The sequence below is a fragment of the Pleurodeles waltl genome, chromosome 4_1 (assembly GCF_031143425.1).
Source record: "Pleurodeles waltl isolate 20211129_DDA chromosome 4_1, aPleWal1.hap1.20221129, whole genome shotgun sequence".
In the NCBI taxonomy this organism is placed as follows: domain Eukaryota; kingdom Metazoa; phylum Chordata; class Amphibia; order Caudata; family Salamandridae; genus Pleurodeles; species Pleurodeles waltl.
In genome coordinates this window covers 93,543,741-93,558,469 of record NC_090442.1, presented here as the reverse complement: position 1 = coordinate 93,558,469, position 14,729 = coordinate 93,543,741, and the positions used below count along the sequence as shown (strand labels likewise).

General features: G+C 41.8%; 1 protein-coding gene across 1 annotated transcript in view; it reads right to left on the bottom strand.

The window, feature by feature from the left end:
• Positions 1-2,095: 2,095 nt before the first annotated feature.
• LOC138287420 (membrane-spanning 4-domains subfamily A member 15-like) overlaps positions 2,096-14,729 on the bottom strand; it is a 182,062-nt gene continuing 169,428 nt past the window's right edge. The window contains exon 8 of the mRNA XM_069227836.1: positions 2,096-7,842. Coding sequence (XP_069083937.1) covers positions 7,630-7,842 — 213 coding nt within the window. The 3' untranslated portion in view covers positions 2,096-7,629. The remainder of the gene's footprint in view (positions 7,843-14,729) is intronic.

The window sequence follows — 14,729 nt, the reverse complement described above, 5'->3', positions numbered from 1 at the left end:
ATGACATCGCAGGGCCTTAGAGGAGCTTGCACTATGTGACTATCATCAATCTCCTCTGGGCTTCCCTTAAACTTGCTGTGCCCTCTGACCGGGCTCATGCTCCCAGTTCTAGAAGTCCAGTAACTCCGGGTGTACCAGTCACTGACAACGTTACGAATGGACATGGTGCAGGAGCACCTCCTTGTGTACTTGGGACCCTTACAGTCATTCGTGAACCTGGGGCTGTGGTGCGTACAGTCATTCGTGAACCTGGGGCTGTGGTGCGTAACTGGGGTTCATGCTGTTGTGAACGGGACAAAAGAAGGGAATCCTCCTGTATGAGTTTGGGAGTGTCTAGTAAGTGCTGTCACAGTGGTGTCAGCAGCTGGCTGATTCTATTGCTTAATTTGTGGATAAAAAGGTGCCGGTGCTCAAAGCCCTCCTCTTAAAAACGCAGCTGCTGCAATTAAATGTGCAAACACTGAATAGTGAGGCAGAGTAATTCTGAAGCCATCTCGGGCCTCTTCAATCCATTTAAAGACACTCACTGTCCCTTCAGCTCTCTCTTGTAGCTTTCTGCTTTCTCCCATTGTGACGCTTTTTCATTTTTTACTTCCTCCGTCTTTCCCATTTGTGTCTTTTTCTCGCAGTAAATGCTTGAGGCAGAACAAATAAGCGCCGGCCCGCAAAAATTAGTGCCGGTGCTCTGCACCGGAAACAACAAGCACAAATTAAGCACTGGCTGATTCCCTCCAGGCGGCTGAGCTACATTATATGGAGGCGGTGAGAAGCCAGCAATTCCCGCGAAAGCTCGTCACTGGAACCCATATTGATGCTTGCCTTGGACTGTGCACCTGAGTCGCCCTCTGTGCTTTCTTCTTTCCCGTTTTGTTACTCGTTACAGAAACTCCCTCAGTCATCTTTCCCCTCCATGCCTGTTGTTCGGCAGCGCATTCTGCAGCCAGCCAACTAAGAGCTGTCCTTTTAGCGGAGGTCCGATATTTCCTTTGTTTGTTCGCATATGTGACATACCAGCAGGACGTACACACCAACAGACCAATATCAGTACAACACCCTAGGACGCAGCAGTGCCTTGCAGCAGCTCTCCCTCTTTCACAATTAGCTGCGCACAAGCAAAAATTTACAAAGGTGAAAATGAAAAACAAATAACTCTGGTCTACTCGACTAAAGGAATTCGGAGTTTTCACTCAGGGAGATAAACTGGGAATAATGGTTTCCAGATGTTAAAGTGAGATCTCGACCAGCATGAACTCACCCTATTGCAGTGTTTCCTGTGCCTCACAGACCAACATCACACGCCTTAACAGACAAGTTAAACTGCAATGTACAAAGGGCCTCATTTCCGAGGTGTTGGCACAAGGTAGCACCACTGAGATTCCTGCTGCACTGATATGCGGAATGTGCCGTATCTTTGATATTCAGTGCATTCCTGTCATTCACCAACGCACAGTGCAAGGCCTTGTAGGGATGAATGTTTTTGTGCAGGAACGGACATCTTCCTGAACAAAAACAATCAATGGAGGTGTTTTTCTCCTTTTATGTGTGCTGCAACTTGCAGCGCACAGAAAAAGAGGAAAAGGCGACATTGCAGTGTGAGGCAACAAAGCAACTTGCGCTGCATTGTCTCATTCCAAATCGACACGGCCATGAAAAGCCACGTCGGGTGCCTTCACGTGGCCATGTAGATATGGTGCTGCAGTGTGCACCACAGGAGCGTCACAAAAGAGACACTGGTAAAGCACGGGGGCTTGCAAATAAGCCCCTTAATATCCATCCTGGGATCTAAGACTACAGAGTCTAATGACCAACTTCAGCTTCTTCACAACAAGCTTTTCCACTCATATAAACAGGCAAAATAATTCTCTCCTCTAGCTTCACAGCCTCCTCTGACTCAAAGTCGGCACCCCACTGGGAGACACACAACATAAGCACAGACCCATAAAGCTTTCCAGTACACAATTAGTGAAGCACAGCCCTGCTTCTCACTCCTGGGACACCACAAATGCTTTCAGAAGTTACAAAACACCATTTACACTCTGAACTGAACCGTGAACTTCAGAGACCCATTTGGTTCCACAAAAAAGAAAGAGGATGGTTTCCAAACCATGAAAGTTTATTAGCAGATTAGTAAAGCTTACCAATTTAGTCATTCAGGTAATCTTTTGCCAGTTTAAGCATATGTTTCAAAACGTTATTCAATCCAACAGGATACAAGTAAGAAGACGCTAACATAAATCATTTAAAGAGTACAAAATGCTTCCCTACTATATATAAAGCATTTAAGGATGGTGAGGGTAAGGTTTATGCACAGAAGTTTTACACGCAACTCTACTGCAATGCATGCGTCTTAGATCCTTGACTGTCCATGTATAACTGTTCATCATGCTCATATGTTTGAAAACTTAATAAAACATTTTTTTTTAACAGATGTCAAAGGGCTATCCTAACAGAAAGTGCCAGTTTGAAGTGAACCAAAAAAAGGTTCAGTCCAAAAGAAGCATAGGCATTCAAGAAGCATTGAAGAACTAAGAAAATGGAATCTCAGCAGAGATAGGAAAAGTCATCCCACAGCACAGTCAGGACAGTATCTCCTAAAACTATTCTAGTGTTTCTTCCCAGAACTTCTTTCCACCAACTCTGCTGAGCTGGGACCAATCGGTTTCACCATTTTTTTGTAACAGTTAAACTCCCTTTATACCTATCATCGAACAAAAGTGCACACAGATGATTGACTGTGGATGTATCAGCAGTGGTACAGGAGGCACGTTCTCATCCCCACGGAGGAAGGAATGACAAAACTGTTAATTCAAATGATATACTCTAACATTCTCTAAAGAAAATTATAATCTTCTCTATTAGCTAAACTTCTTATCTTACTCCTGTGATGAGAGGGAAAAGGAGAAAGCACAGTTCAATGTCAACATTATGTATAAAAGTAAAATGCTTTTGAACAACAGAGTCCTTCTTGCAGAAAGGCTAATAATAAGAATGTACATTTGGTTAACATGAATACATAAGCTAATGATTATACTTTGATTACACAAAGTGTGGCTTCCTTATACATGTTCTATCCACACATTAACACACAGATTGACATATGAGTAATAAGGGTTATAAAGCATTACATTTTCACTGGTCCATGGATCATAATCAAAGAGACAACACCTAAATGTGAGGCTGAGGGAGGTAGGTCTGAAGTGGATGAGAAATGCATTTCAGATTGGTGTGGGACCAGTAACTTACTAGGCCACATTTATCTAATGATTTGGTAAGACCCAAAATTGACTTGGTTGAAGTTGTCATAAAAGCTCCATGTCCTGCAGGTCACAACAAGCCCTTTCATGACTTAGTCATTACTTTAAATTATTTAAAGGCTTTGCCAGCTTTATAGAATTCATGAGATCCTTTCTGATAAAAGGGCTTCATTTAGTATGTTTGTATACCTGGCAGTAAACATTCGCTATAATCAAACAAAAAATGTACAGGACCTTTACACATTATTTTACTACACCTTAAAAATACTTTATATGTCTAAGAATTCCATATTGATAATTGATGCAAGCAGCAAAGATTTGGGAGCAGTGCTTTAAAATGCGGTTGGGGCCAGGAAAACAATAACTGTGTTTTCTTCCAGAGCATTGGAGGGAACAGAAGGGAATTATTCTGTTTTGTAATATGGAGGATTAACATAACTTTTGGCAATACATCAATTCGAAATCTATTTTGGGGTCTACTGTTCATGGTACACAAGGATCACAAATTTCAGTGTTTGCTTTCACCACAAAATATGCTGAACATGCTACACTACATGTGGCCAGGCGATTACTTGGACTAAAAGGTTACAATTTAAGATTTCAATACCTGCCTGGACTAAGGAATCTTGCTGTGGACTCAATATTGTGAATTCCTATAGTTACCAAAACTGTGTTGAATAGGCTACCAATGATGTGATTCAGGTTATGAATCTTGATGGAATTAGTGACAATGAGTGGAAAGGTAGGGAGGAGTAACAATGATGCAGATGTTAACTGAGAGCCTGTGAAAGGCTGGTGATAAATAGTTGGCCTTATAAGAGGACATTCCAGTGATTATTCAACCATGATGGCAGATAAGTGATGCGTTGAGCTTAGATAGTGCTGGTAAAGTCAAGGTGGTGTGCAAACAACTTTTGTTGCCTCTTGTTGTGCCTGACAAACTCTGAAACAAGCTGGATCTTAGTATCAAAGACCCTGAATGTAGTTTCACAATAGAGAGGAATTTGTTGTGGTTCTTGTAGACTACCACAATGCATGGGTGGTTACCAGGTTAAACATAATTTCAAAACAAATGTGGTAATGGATTTCCTGATTTCTGGTATTGATGCAAGTATTCCAAAGATACGTATCACAAGTAATGGCAAGCTGTTTGTCTTAGAATGCATGAAATACTTTCTGCATAAAATGTCAAACATCACAGGATGGCCTGCTCTGCCATAGGGCAAATTGAAATTTCGTAGGCGCAGAGAATCACTAGAACGATCAAAGAGTAGCTTGCTATTGGCTCAGGTGAAAGGTGTTTTTGGAAATAAAGCTATTCAAACAATGATATGGGTATACCCCAGTATGTCTGACAAAGTCATTAGAGTAGCTCCATTTATCTTCCTCAGGAGGGGACAGGCTGTTACTGAAGTCAACCGGAGCTGATTATGGCCTTGAGACTGGTGGCAGACAGGGAATACATTTGTGAGAGAAAAGCAACAAAAGTTAAACATGCTACAATTTTTTTAAATGAATAAACAAGGTCAAATGTAGGATAGCTAACCTATCAAAATTGTAGATATGAACACAACAATGTAATAAGTGTGGCAAATGGATAAGTGTTAAATATGCAGAGGTTTTGGGAAGGGAATTGAGGCTGATGAACTTCTGGGAGATGTTTCTATTAACGTGTGCGGTTTTACGAGGGAAATACTCTTCCCACATAGGTAAAACACTGAAAAGATGATGGGAAGAATGTTAGCAATGGTTTTAACCAATGGCAATCACTTGCGTACCATTCCAACCTATCTTTCTTTTGCCTACTATGCTTCTTCCGAATATACCCCACCAAGCAAGGTCCTCTCTTATCTACAACACAAGCAACCAATGACCAGTTTCACCCTAATGGGGGCTTGTCAGCATGTTCCCAGTAGCACAGTGATCACAGAACCCACATCTGGACATACACTTGGGCACCTAGGGCATTACATCAGACACACAAAAATTGTTGGGAGGACTGCTTGCAAATCGGTCTAACCACTGGCAGTTGTGCACAGTGGCATTCCAACCTATTGTTCTTTTGCCCACCATACCACCTCAGATTAGACCCCAAAAGTGGCAGATCAATCTTGATCCTACTTCAGCAGCAACAAACTGCCAAGCCAGGTCCTCTCTGAACCGGTCTTGTTCCCTGCAGAGGTGAGGTGCGTTTACTGGGACAGAATATGGAAATTCTTACCAGCGTTGTTTTGAAGGGGGCAGCAGGACTGGTGTGTCTTTAATGGGATAGCACTGGCACTCCTCAACAGGGCTGCTAATAATGTAATGGGATAGCACCAGCTCTTTTTTAGCAGCCTTCTAAACACTTAAAAGCACAGCGTCACCCATCAATGCTGCACAATACGCAGAAGCGAGCACTTCTCAGTCGAGCAACTACAGTTTAAGTGATAGTAGTTTCATCTCGTAACAGACTGTGAGACTTCCTGACAGGACAGTATTAGCCCTTCTTCATTTGGTTTCTACAATATTAATACTGCAGCATCAGTGCTTTTTAGTACAACTGTTATCTTTCAACAACATATCAGCAGCACTTTTTACCAGAATTGTCCCCCTGTACGATATCACAGCTCCCCCTTTTGCAAACCCACATGCATGTTCAGAGACAAAATGGACGGGACTGCACAGAAGCGGGTACGAGGTTAGTTTCCAAATGTCACATCCCTTCACACAAAGAATGCCAATAAACAACACATTATAAAGCCTTATCAGCAGGTTGAGAATTGCCTTTGGGTTGGCTTCTCAATTATTTACCAACTGAAATGTGGACATTGCACTAGCTCAGGTAATCAATGACTAACAGAAAGGATCCACCTTTGTTAATTATGTGGGGCCTTGCCTATAATTCCACGTACTGACTATCGTACTGGAAGGTGTACACATGAATGATATCAGACATAAAGTAAAATGTGTTATTTGAGTTTTCCCAGAACATATAGCGATCTCTAACAAGACCCGTCGATTGAAAGTTGAAAATCTGATGTATATTGAAATAGATAATTCCAGGGAATAGCTATGGGGAGATACAGGGGGTATACAAGCACTCCACATGAACGTAACCTATTCCAAGTTGCACCTGGAAACAAGTGAAAACTTTTCCTTAGCACCTGTACCAAGTAGAAACTATGTGTAGCTCGTCAAGTGGTCAACATGCCTATATATCTATATCTATATCTATCTATCTTTCTATAGATAGCTGTATCTATATTTATAAGGACGCGTCTTGCTGGGTATCACAGGAACATACACAGTATTCTTGGTCGACAACCCAATCAAGGCTTCATGGAGGAAAGATAGGCCACCTTTTCAACAGCAGCAAAAGAAAACATGCAGATGTATAACAATAGAAGACCAAAATGCAATAAAAGGAAGAATATTTTAGAGATCTCCACGTTCAACCTGCAAAGCACCCCTTATATCTTAAGCATCTTCATGATCAGGTGCCTCGAAAAGAGATCACAGCAAGTTCTACGTGGTGTGCTCACTCCTTTAGAATTATTGATTCCTGAAATCATCTCTGAGCCATTTAAGACAATCTCTTGTCTGAGCACATCATAGACTACTCGGAGTATTAAGACTTCAGTGATTGATGAGTTGAGGCCTGTGACGCAGCTTCATTTAAATGTCCATAGTTGTCATTCACCACATAGTAGGGAGTATTCAGTGAGATGGTGGAGCCAATACATGATTTGTATCTTTGAGAAAGATGATGGTCTAGGTACTATTTGGTGTTTACCACTAATGAAAAACATTATCCTTTAGCAATCAAACATGATTGGTGAAGCCCTCAAATAATTATTACCTCTGGTCAGGGACTGCTTTACGAGAAGAGGTTTTGCATTGATGGCTATTTTGGGCCTCCTTTTTGGGGGTAGCTATAGACTTTTCTATGAGTATTTTACTGATAAATGTGGTTGGTCTGAGTGGGTGAGACCTCCCGTGAGAATACAAAGAAATGTTCTGGATATACCGCCTTCATACTGTATAATTTGATTGATAGGGAAAGTCCCTTCTTAGGTGTTTTGGAAGAAGAATGACCATATGGGGAAGTTGTTATGATGGATGTTCTCAGGGAGGAAATCTGGGAAGATTATAGGTAGGTTGGTTTTCATACAGAAATATATCGATCCTTACACACTCTGGCTTCATGTTTTCTCGGGTAACTAATTGAAACTTTATATGGTAAATCATAATTTTTAACTTTGACAGTATATTGTTTACAATGTTTGGAAAGTAACTCCAGCTAGAGCATCTCCATGTAAAATATATTAGAAATTTTCTCCTTCTTGCTTCTGACAGCAATACATTATTGCTATCTTTCTGTTTATGCCCATGTTCAGCTTTGAATGGCATGTCCAGGTTGTTTCATGTAATCGTTTGGTGGTGTAGTCGTTTCAGGAGCTGCTGGTAATCCTTGTGCTTGTGCCTCTCCATGGTATGGTGGGACAGCTGGTGTGGATGATACTGTGTATGGCACTGGCATTCCTGCAGGCTGTCCCACAGTGTTCCCAGAAGCTGTTGAATAGTTCTGCTGCACCGCAAGTACTGGCTGCCAAAACAAGATATTGGTATCAACGTATATTTGTATTCTCAGCGTCATCATAAGCAGCATCACACAACAGATCAACTTGTAACTGTCACAGTCCCAACACCCAACTGCTATGCAAAGCTTCCATGTACTGTAATTAATTCATAAAAAATGAATTTGCGCTCTTAAATCCATGCCCATGTGTGCACTGTGTACAATTAGGAATGTGGAATTTCCTTTACATGGTTGTAATCCATAATTCACAAACATGCTCAAGTAATAATTCAGAGGTATGCTACTTTACATATTTGCAGGACCACTTGTGGAATCCTTTGGAAATGTTTGATATTTGTATTTCTTTGCAAGGGTTTACATTTACATTTGTAGATTACAATTTGTAGATTATCTGTCCTGTTTCTCACATACTCAATAACAGTAAGATAAGAAAAGAATGCATGCAGGTAGTTGGTGCAACCAGGCACAGAGGTGAGGCTGACCCAAACACCCTTAACTTGAGTGTGCACTCCCCCATTACTTGAAGACCTGTGCAGCGAACACTTTTGCTAGGCTGCTAGAGGCAGGAAAGTGACCTTGGTAACAGCCTTTCCCCCAACATTTATGTCTAGCATTAGAAAGACTTTTTGATTTTAGTAAAATTCAGTATACCAAAAACATAAACAGGATTGCTAAACAGCACTAAACATAGCACAACACATCAAAGCAACAACACAATCAAGCGTTTGTAATGCAATGGGTCTCGCGTTTGCTCGAGTTAAAGCTATTAGCATTGTAAATTCCTAACTGGACTTTTCTTGCCACATAAGTTGAAAATGAAAAGTAAAACAGTTGAAATAAGCAAGTCGATTCAAAGCACCACAGCCGCCATGAGCAGTAAGGAGAGACACAAAATGAAAAAGAGGTTTGCTCTCAGTCAAACGTATCAGCAAATATGCAATTACCCATGTAACAGGGCTGATGGCCAAGGCGGTAACAAAACTGCCCCAAGGAGGGACAAACGTAAAGCATTTACCAACAATGACAAATGATTTTCAAAAGGCAAGCCTATGAAAGAGTGAGTGACAGGCTTGTAGTGGGTGTGGTTAAATGCCCACAGATAGAATGCAACAGGCCAGAGCGCTTGCGCATTCGACCTAAAAACTCAACCTAATATTTTAGCAACACGACAAACAATAATAAGAGTACAACACAGCACAAAATACCAATACAAAATACATCAATATAAATCTTCAACACAGCAACACAACAAGTAAAAACAATGATACAAAACAAACACAAGTTACCAACACAAAGAACTACACAAGAACACAACACATGAACACAACGATATGCTATGTCAACAGATAAATCAACAGAACCCACCAGTGCTACACAAAAAACTAAACACCATGCTTACATTTCAACAAAATACACACATCAAAACAACCAGACTGCTGTGTCAGAGTATTGCATTACACTCCATTAGTTTGTTGATATTTTTGTTGTACCATGTTGTGGTTTTTGCACATTTCGAGTTGTGATGCCACAACCAGAAAACATAAGCCACCATTGGCCGTCATAACACACACTATTTAATTATTGGTAGGGCTTTCTAGGAGAGGCTCCAGTGGTAGGTTACATTCACTTTTAATTATAAGATTCAGATATACAGACACATGCGGGCTCAATATTGGCACTGCACATGTTGGAGGATGTGCTGTGAGGGAGAGCAGTTGTAAGGCAACACACACAAGGCACTATGCCCCAGCTGTATGATTACACTGGTCACAAAAATGGTCAATTCGTAACCAGTACTTTTGCAACCAGAATTTTGTGAACCAACCCATGTAGTAATAGGTTGGTTCGTAAAATTCCAAATCAAAGTGAGTCACAATCCTACCTGCCTAATTATTATGCAATAGATAGTTAACTAATTGCAACTCCCTTCAATTGGATACTATTCCAGGGATGGTGCCCTACAAGGTCAATAGTTCAGCCATGCCTGTGGCTGCATATACATCAAGAAGTTTTTTAAAGCATCCTGAATTCCTTAAAGGAAACATGACTTCTTTTTTCAAAAGTTTAACTGAGGCTTGGGCCACTGCCTACTCTCCCAGAAGGTTTTTTCCACAATCCATAAAGGGGAAAGTGGTTTAAAGAGGACCCTGTCCCTTTCGTGAATAAGTTACTATCCCAACTTTAGGGTCTGAAACTTTTGAATAGATTGTGACTGTAATTCTACCCACCAAACATAGATCCACAGGGTACCAATTGTACCAACTTGATGCCAAAAACACCCCCTTCCAAACACCAAATGAGAATCCAGTCACAATTACATTGATGTACAGAAAACACGATTCAGAGTGTTGCAGACCATAATAAATGTTAATACGGATCCTTAATTGTTAACGGACTCGACTAACGTAATATACTTTCCTCATACGGACTGGACAACGGAACCACATGCTTTAAGATATATTCATATGCTTGCAGACATAAAGTAGATCTGGTTCTGGTCCAGAAAGTGCATCTTTCTAACTGTGAAAGCGTGAACAAACCAATTCATATTCACCACTTACTCATCACTGCAAGATTGATAACTATATAGAGAAATCCCACTTTTCTATATATCAACCCGAGGGTAACTGTCTATGCCCCAAATCCAATCACTCTTCCAGAAATGCTTAGAGTGAGGCCAAACAGATTCAGTTAACCAGCATGTGATGAAAATCTTATTGCTGTCTGGAGGGGTACTGCCCCGACTGGACAGGAGTTATTCATTCTCATGCCCACTCTACTCTGGGGTGCATTTATTCTTGTGTATGACACACCTTTGGGGCCACATTATTAATGCATCTCAGGTGAGTTAAGTGCAGGACATGCATTCTAAACTATCTAGTGACTACAGACAGAGTGTGTAAGCGGTGGGTAATTTTAGGGTATAATTAAGGAGAGGATTGAAATAGTTTTCTTGAAAATGCAGGATCCACTGGGAAAGCAACACTTGAATAGGACACATAAAATGTTTTGCTGTGTGGAATGTAGTTGAGTCCATTTAGAGCATAAGGACATTTATAAAGTAGGAATTGACTTAAGCAGAGAAGACTGCTGCCGCATAAGAAACAATTTTTTTTTAAAATAAGGATGTTGTAATAGACCTGGTATAAAGACGAGCAATAGTATGTGGAGAGAGTATCATAACTGAGGCTATTTCACTGTTTCAATTTCAGAGTTAGACAAGCTGGTGAGCGTGATAGGGCTTGCCATCTCTTCCCATGTTGATACAGGCACAGATGACCCACTCTCGCATTATATAATTATGGAACAGCGATGTACTTCCAATGAATAGATAAATAACACACTAGTGTGTTACAACAAACACCTGGACACATGTGATCTTAGACCCTAACCCAGAGGTCATCAAGCTTTTTTGGCCTCAGACCCCCTAATTAAATTGTTTAAAAGTTGTACTCCCCTTCATAAAAATAAGGCCTGAATTTGCAGACTGTAAGGGATGGTCGCAGGAGGCAGGATCACAAGATCATTTTAGGGGTGCTTTTCTGTAGCTCTTAATCCAGACTAAATGTGGGACAACAACATCAAACAAGAACACAATTGACAAAACAACACTACTGTGGGTTGCTGTGAGCCCCAACACACTCCACCTGCTGCATTAATAATGGCCGTAGCCCTGAGAAGCAGGCTATCTCCTCTTCTTTTACTTCCCGTCATGTCTGACCATCCCTTCAATCTCAAAACAAGTCTGGTCTCTTTCTGAAGGAAAATGAGCTACTGCATGCTGTTCTCTTTCTTGAGCCAAGTGTGCCACTTGCCCAAATATTCTGAAAGAAAATGAGCCCCTATGCCTACGTTTTTTATTGTAAAACATTCATAATTCTGATGCAGTGGGCCCCTGGGCAAAAATGTCACTGCATCTGTTCAAGGACGGACTGGCCATACCAGGCATCAGGTATTTCTCCAGGAGGCTGGAAGTGTCGGGACTGCTTTTAATACGGAGGGCAGATTTTGTAGTAGTGCAGCAGTTTTAAAAGCACTGCAGAGTTCCTTGTATATCCAACAGTTTTAATGCAACAATAAAAGTGCCAAGATAACTTTGGTGATTAATGTACCTGCTGGAGAGAGATCTGTTTTTTGTTCAATGGTAGATTTGACTCATCTAAGGTAGCGGTATGCCTCCTACAAAGAACATGCACTATGCAAATTACTGAGCAATGTTATGTGCGTAAATCAATAGGATACTGCTTTTGTCATAGAGATCCTTCTGCAGTTCATAAGTTACAATCATATAATGAAGCTATGAACTGCCATCAAAGAGCTGCATGCAAACTGCAAGGTACAGATCAGAAAGTTATGCTTTTTCCCAGTCTTTAAGTATCCTAATTTTGCTAAGACAATTTCTTTGGGTAGAAATAAATTATTAGTAAAGTCAACCCTAACCACTGTGTTTGCTTTCTGAATCCTGAGTTTATGCTTCCCCAGACCAAGCACTCTTAAAAATGCCTACCAGTATGGATGACATGTGAATCCTACATATTGTAGTCCTCTTTATCAACATTTTCAATACACGGATTTACACACTTATGATTCATGGTCTCCTTATGTGTGGGTGATGTAAAGTGCTCCAATACCCTATGCTTGTAAGAGAGGCACTATAAAACAAATGAAATACATGTGAGAGAGGGGCTGAGAGGTGAGAGGCGCTGTTAGAGGTTGATGTTGAGGGAATCATTGAAGAGCCCCAATAAAGATCGATGTTTCCTTGTTCACTGTAAGGACATCATTTACTATGATTTAAAAACGAATACAATTGAATATATAATGAAATATGTATTGTAAAATGCACCTTTTTTGCCATTTCCCCCAAACTTTCTTGGGGAGGGATCTCCCTCCAAAGCCACATTGTAGTAGTCAGGATCACGCACAATGCACCCTATCAGGGCTGGTCTGGCAAAACTTCCCAGGGCTGCTTTGGGTTCACATTCCAGCCCTGCACATTTTTCACTAATGACAGGGACTGCCTTGCTGTTGCCTCTGTCCTTTGTTAACATCATGGGCTCCCATCTCACACCAACCCTCTCCCTCCCACCTCTCGTCATCCCTTTCACCACTTTGATGCCCAAATCAAGGTGTCTTCTTTTCTTCATTTATCCCCTCCCTTGGGCTATTGCTCCATGAGTCATACAAACACTGGCACATGAAGCAGGCCCTGGGCCTCTCTGCAGTACCAATGATACCTACAGCTCTGCAAAGCAGGATGTCTACTCTGGCCACCCAGCAGGACCATTACTTCTAAGCCAAATGCGAAAAGCAGACTTTCTGCCACTCTGTCTAAAACATAACTGTTAGACCTGGTATCCTTGGTGTTTGTCTCCCCTGTCTTTTTGCCTTTGCCTCTTCAGTTGTGCTGGACTTTGTTTTTGCTGGTTTTTGGTACTCTGGGCACTTTACCACTGCTGACCAGTGCTGAAGTGCAAGTGTTCTCTGTGTAAACTGCATATGTAATTGGCTTTTCTATGAATGGCATGTTTGATTTATTGGTAAGTCCCTAGGAAAGTGCCCTAGAGGTGTCCAGGGGCAGTAAACCAAATGCTACTAGTGGGCCTGCAGCAATGGTTGTGCCACCAATATGAGTAGCCCTGTAAACATGGCTCAAACCTGCCACTGCAGTGTCTGTGTGTGCAGTGTTAGGCTGCCAGTTCAACCTGGCAAGTGTACCCACTTTGCAGGCCCAAACCTTACATTTCTATACATCTAAGGCACCCCTAAAGGAGGCCCTAGGTATCCCCATGGGCAGGGTGCAGTGTATGTTAAAGGTAGGACATGTACAGATGTGTTTTACATGTGCTGCCATTGAAATACTGCCAAATTCAGGTTTCACTGTTGCAAGGCCTATCTCTCTCATAGGTTAACATGGGGACTGCCTTTAAATATCGTTTAAGTGCAGTTTCCCATTGGGAGCAGAAAGAAATATGGAGTCATGGGTCTCTGAACTCACAATTTAAAAATACATCTTTTGGTAAAGTTGGTTTTTAGATTGTCAGTTTGAAAATGCCCCTTTTAGAAAGTGGCCATTTTCTTGCTTAACCATTCTGTGCTTCTGCCTGCTTGTGTATTCCACGTCTGGGTCAGACTGACAGTTGGGCTGATGTGAATTCCCTCTAGACAGTGACAAAAGGAGCTGGGGTGTAGTCTACATAACCTGATGAGTCTCCTGGGATAGAGTGGGGAGGGAGGAGTTGACACACCAGGAAGGGCTGTACCTGTCCTCACACAACGCAGTCTCCAACCCCCTTGTGTGTGTCTGGGGTCAGGCCTGGGCAAGGCATGATCTTGTCAACAACAGAGGCTTTCCTTTGAAGTTTGCCTACTTCAAAGGCAGAAAGGAGTATAAATAGTGGACCCAAAACCCCAGATTTGAGAAAACATCTGTAACCAAGAGGAACCTCTGCCAAGGAGAAGAGCTGAAGAGCTGGAGGAGAAGTACTGCCCCTTTGCTGTGTGTGCTTTGCTGGGTTGGCCTGCAGTTCCTGCTTCTGCTTTAGAGAGGGCAAAGACTGGACTTTGCTGTGTATCCTGCTTGTGAAGTTTTTCGAAGGGCTTGGACTGAGCTTGCCCCCTGTTCTGAAGTCTTTGGGCCATCAGATACTTCCTTTGCCAGCACCTGGACTCTCTGCTGAGACTTCTACTATGCCAAGTGGTGCCTAATCCAGTTCCTGGGCCCTTGAAAGGAGAAGCTGGTAAAAAAACAAGAAGAACCAAGTGTGCCGACTTTGGACGAATCCGGACTGACGCCGCTGCTGGATTCTGCTACGCTGTCTGCAACTGAAGTAGTGGTCATCGTTGAAGTGCGACGGCCCTGCAGGCCCGATGCTAACTCGCTGAAGTCCAAA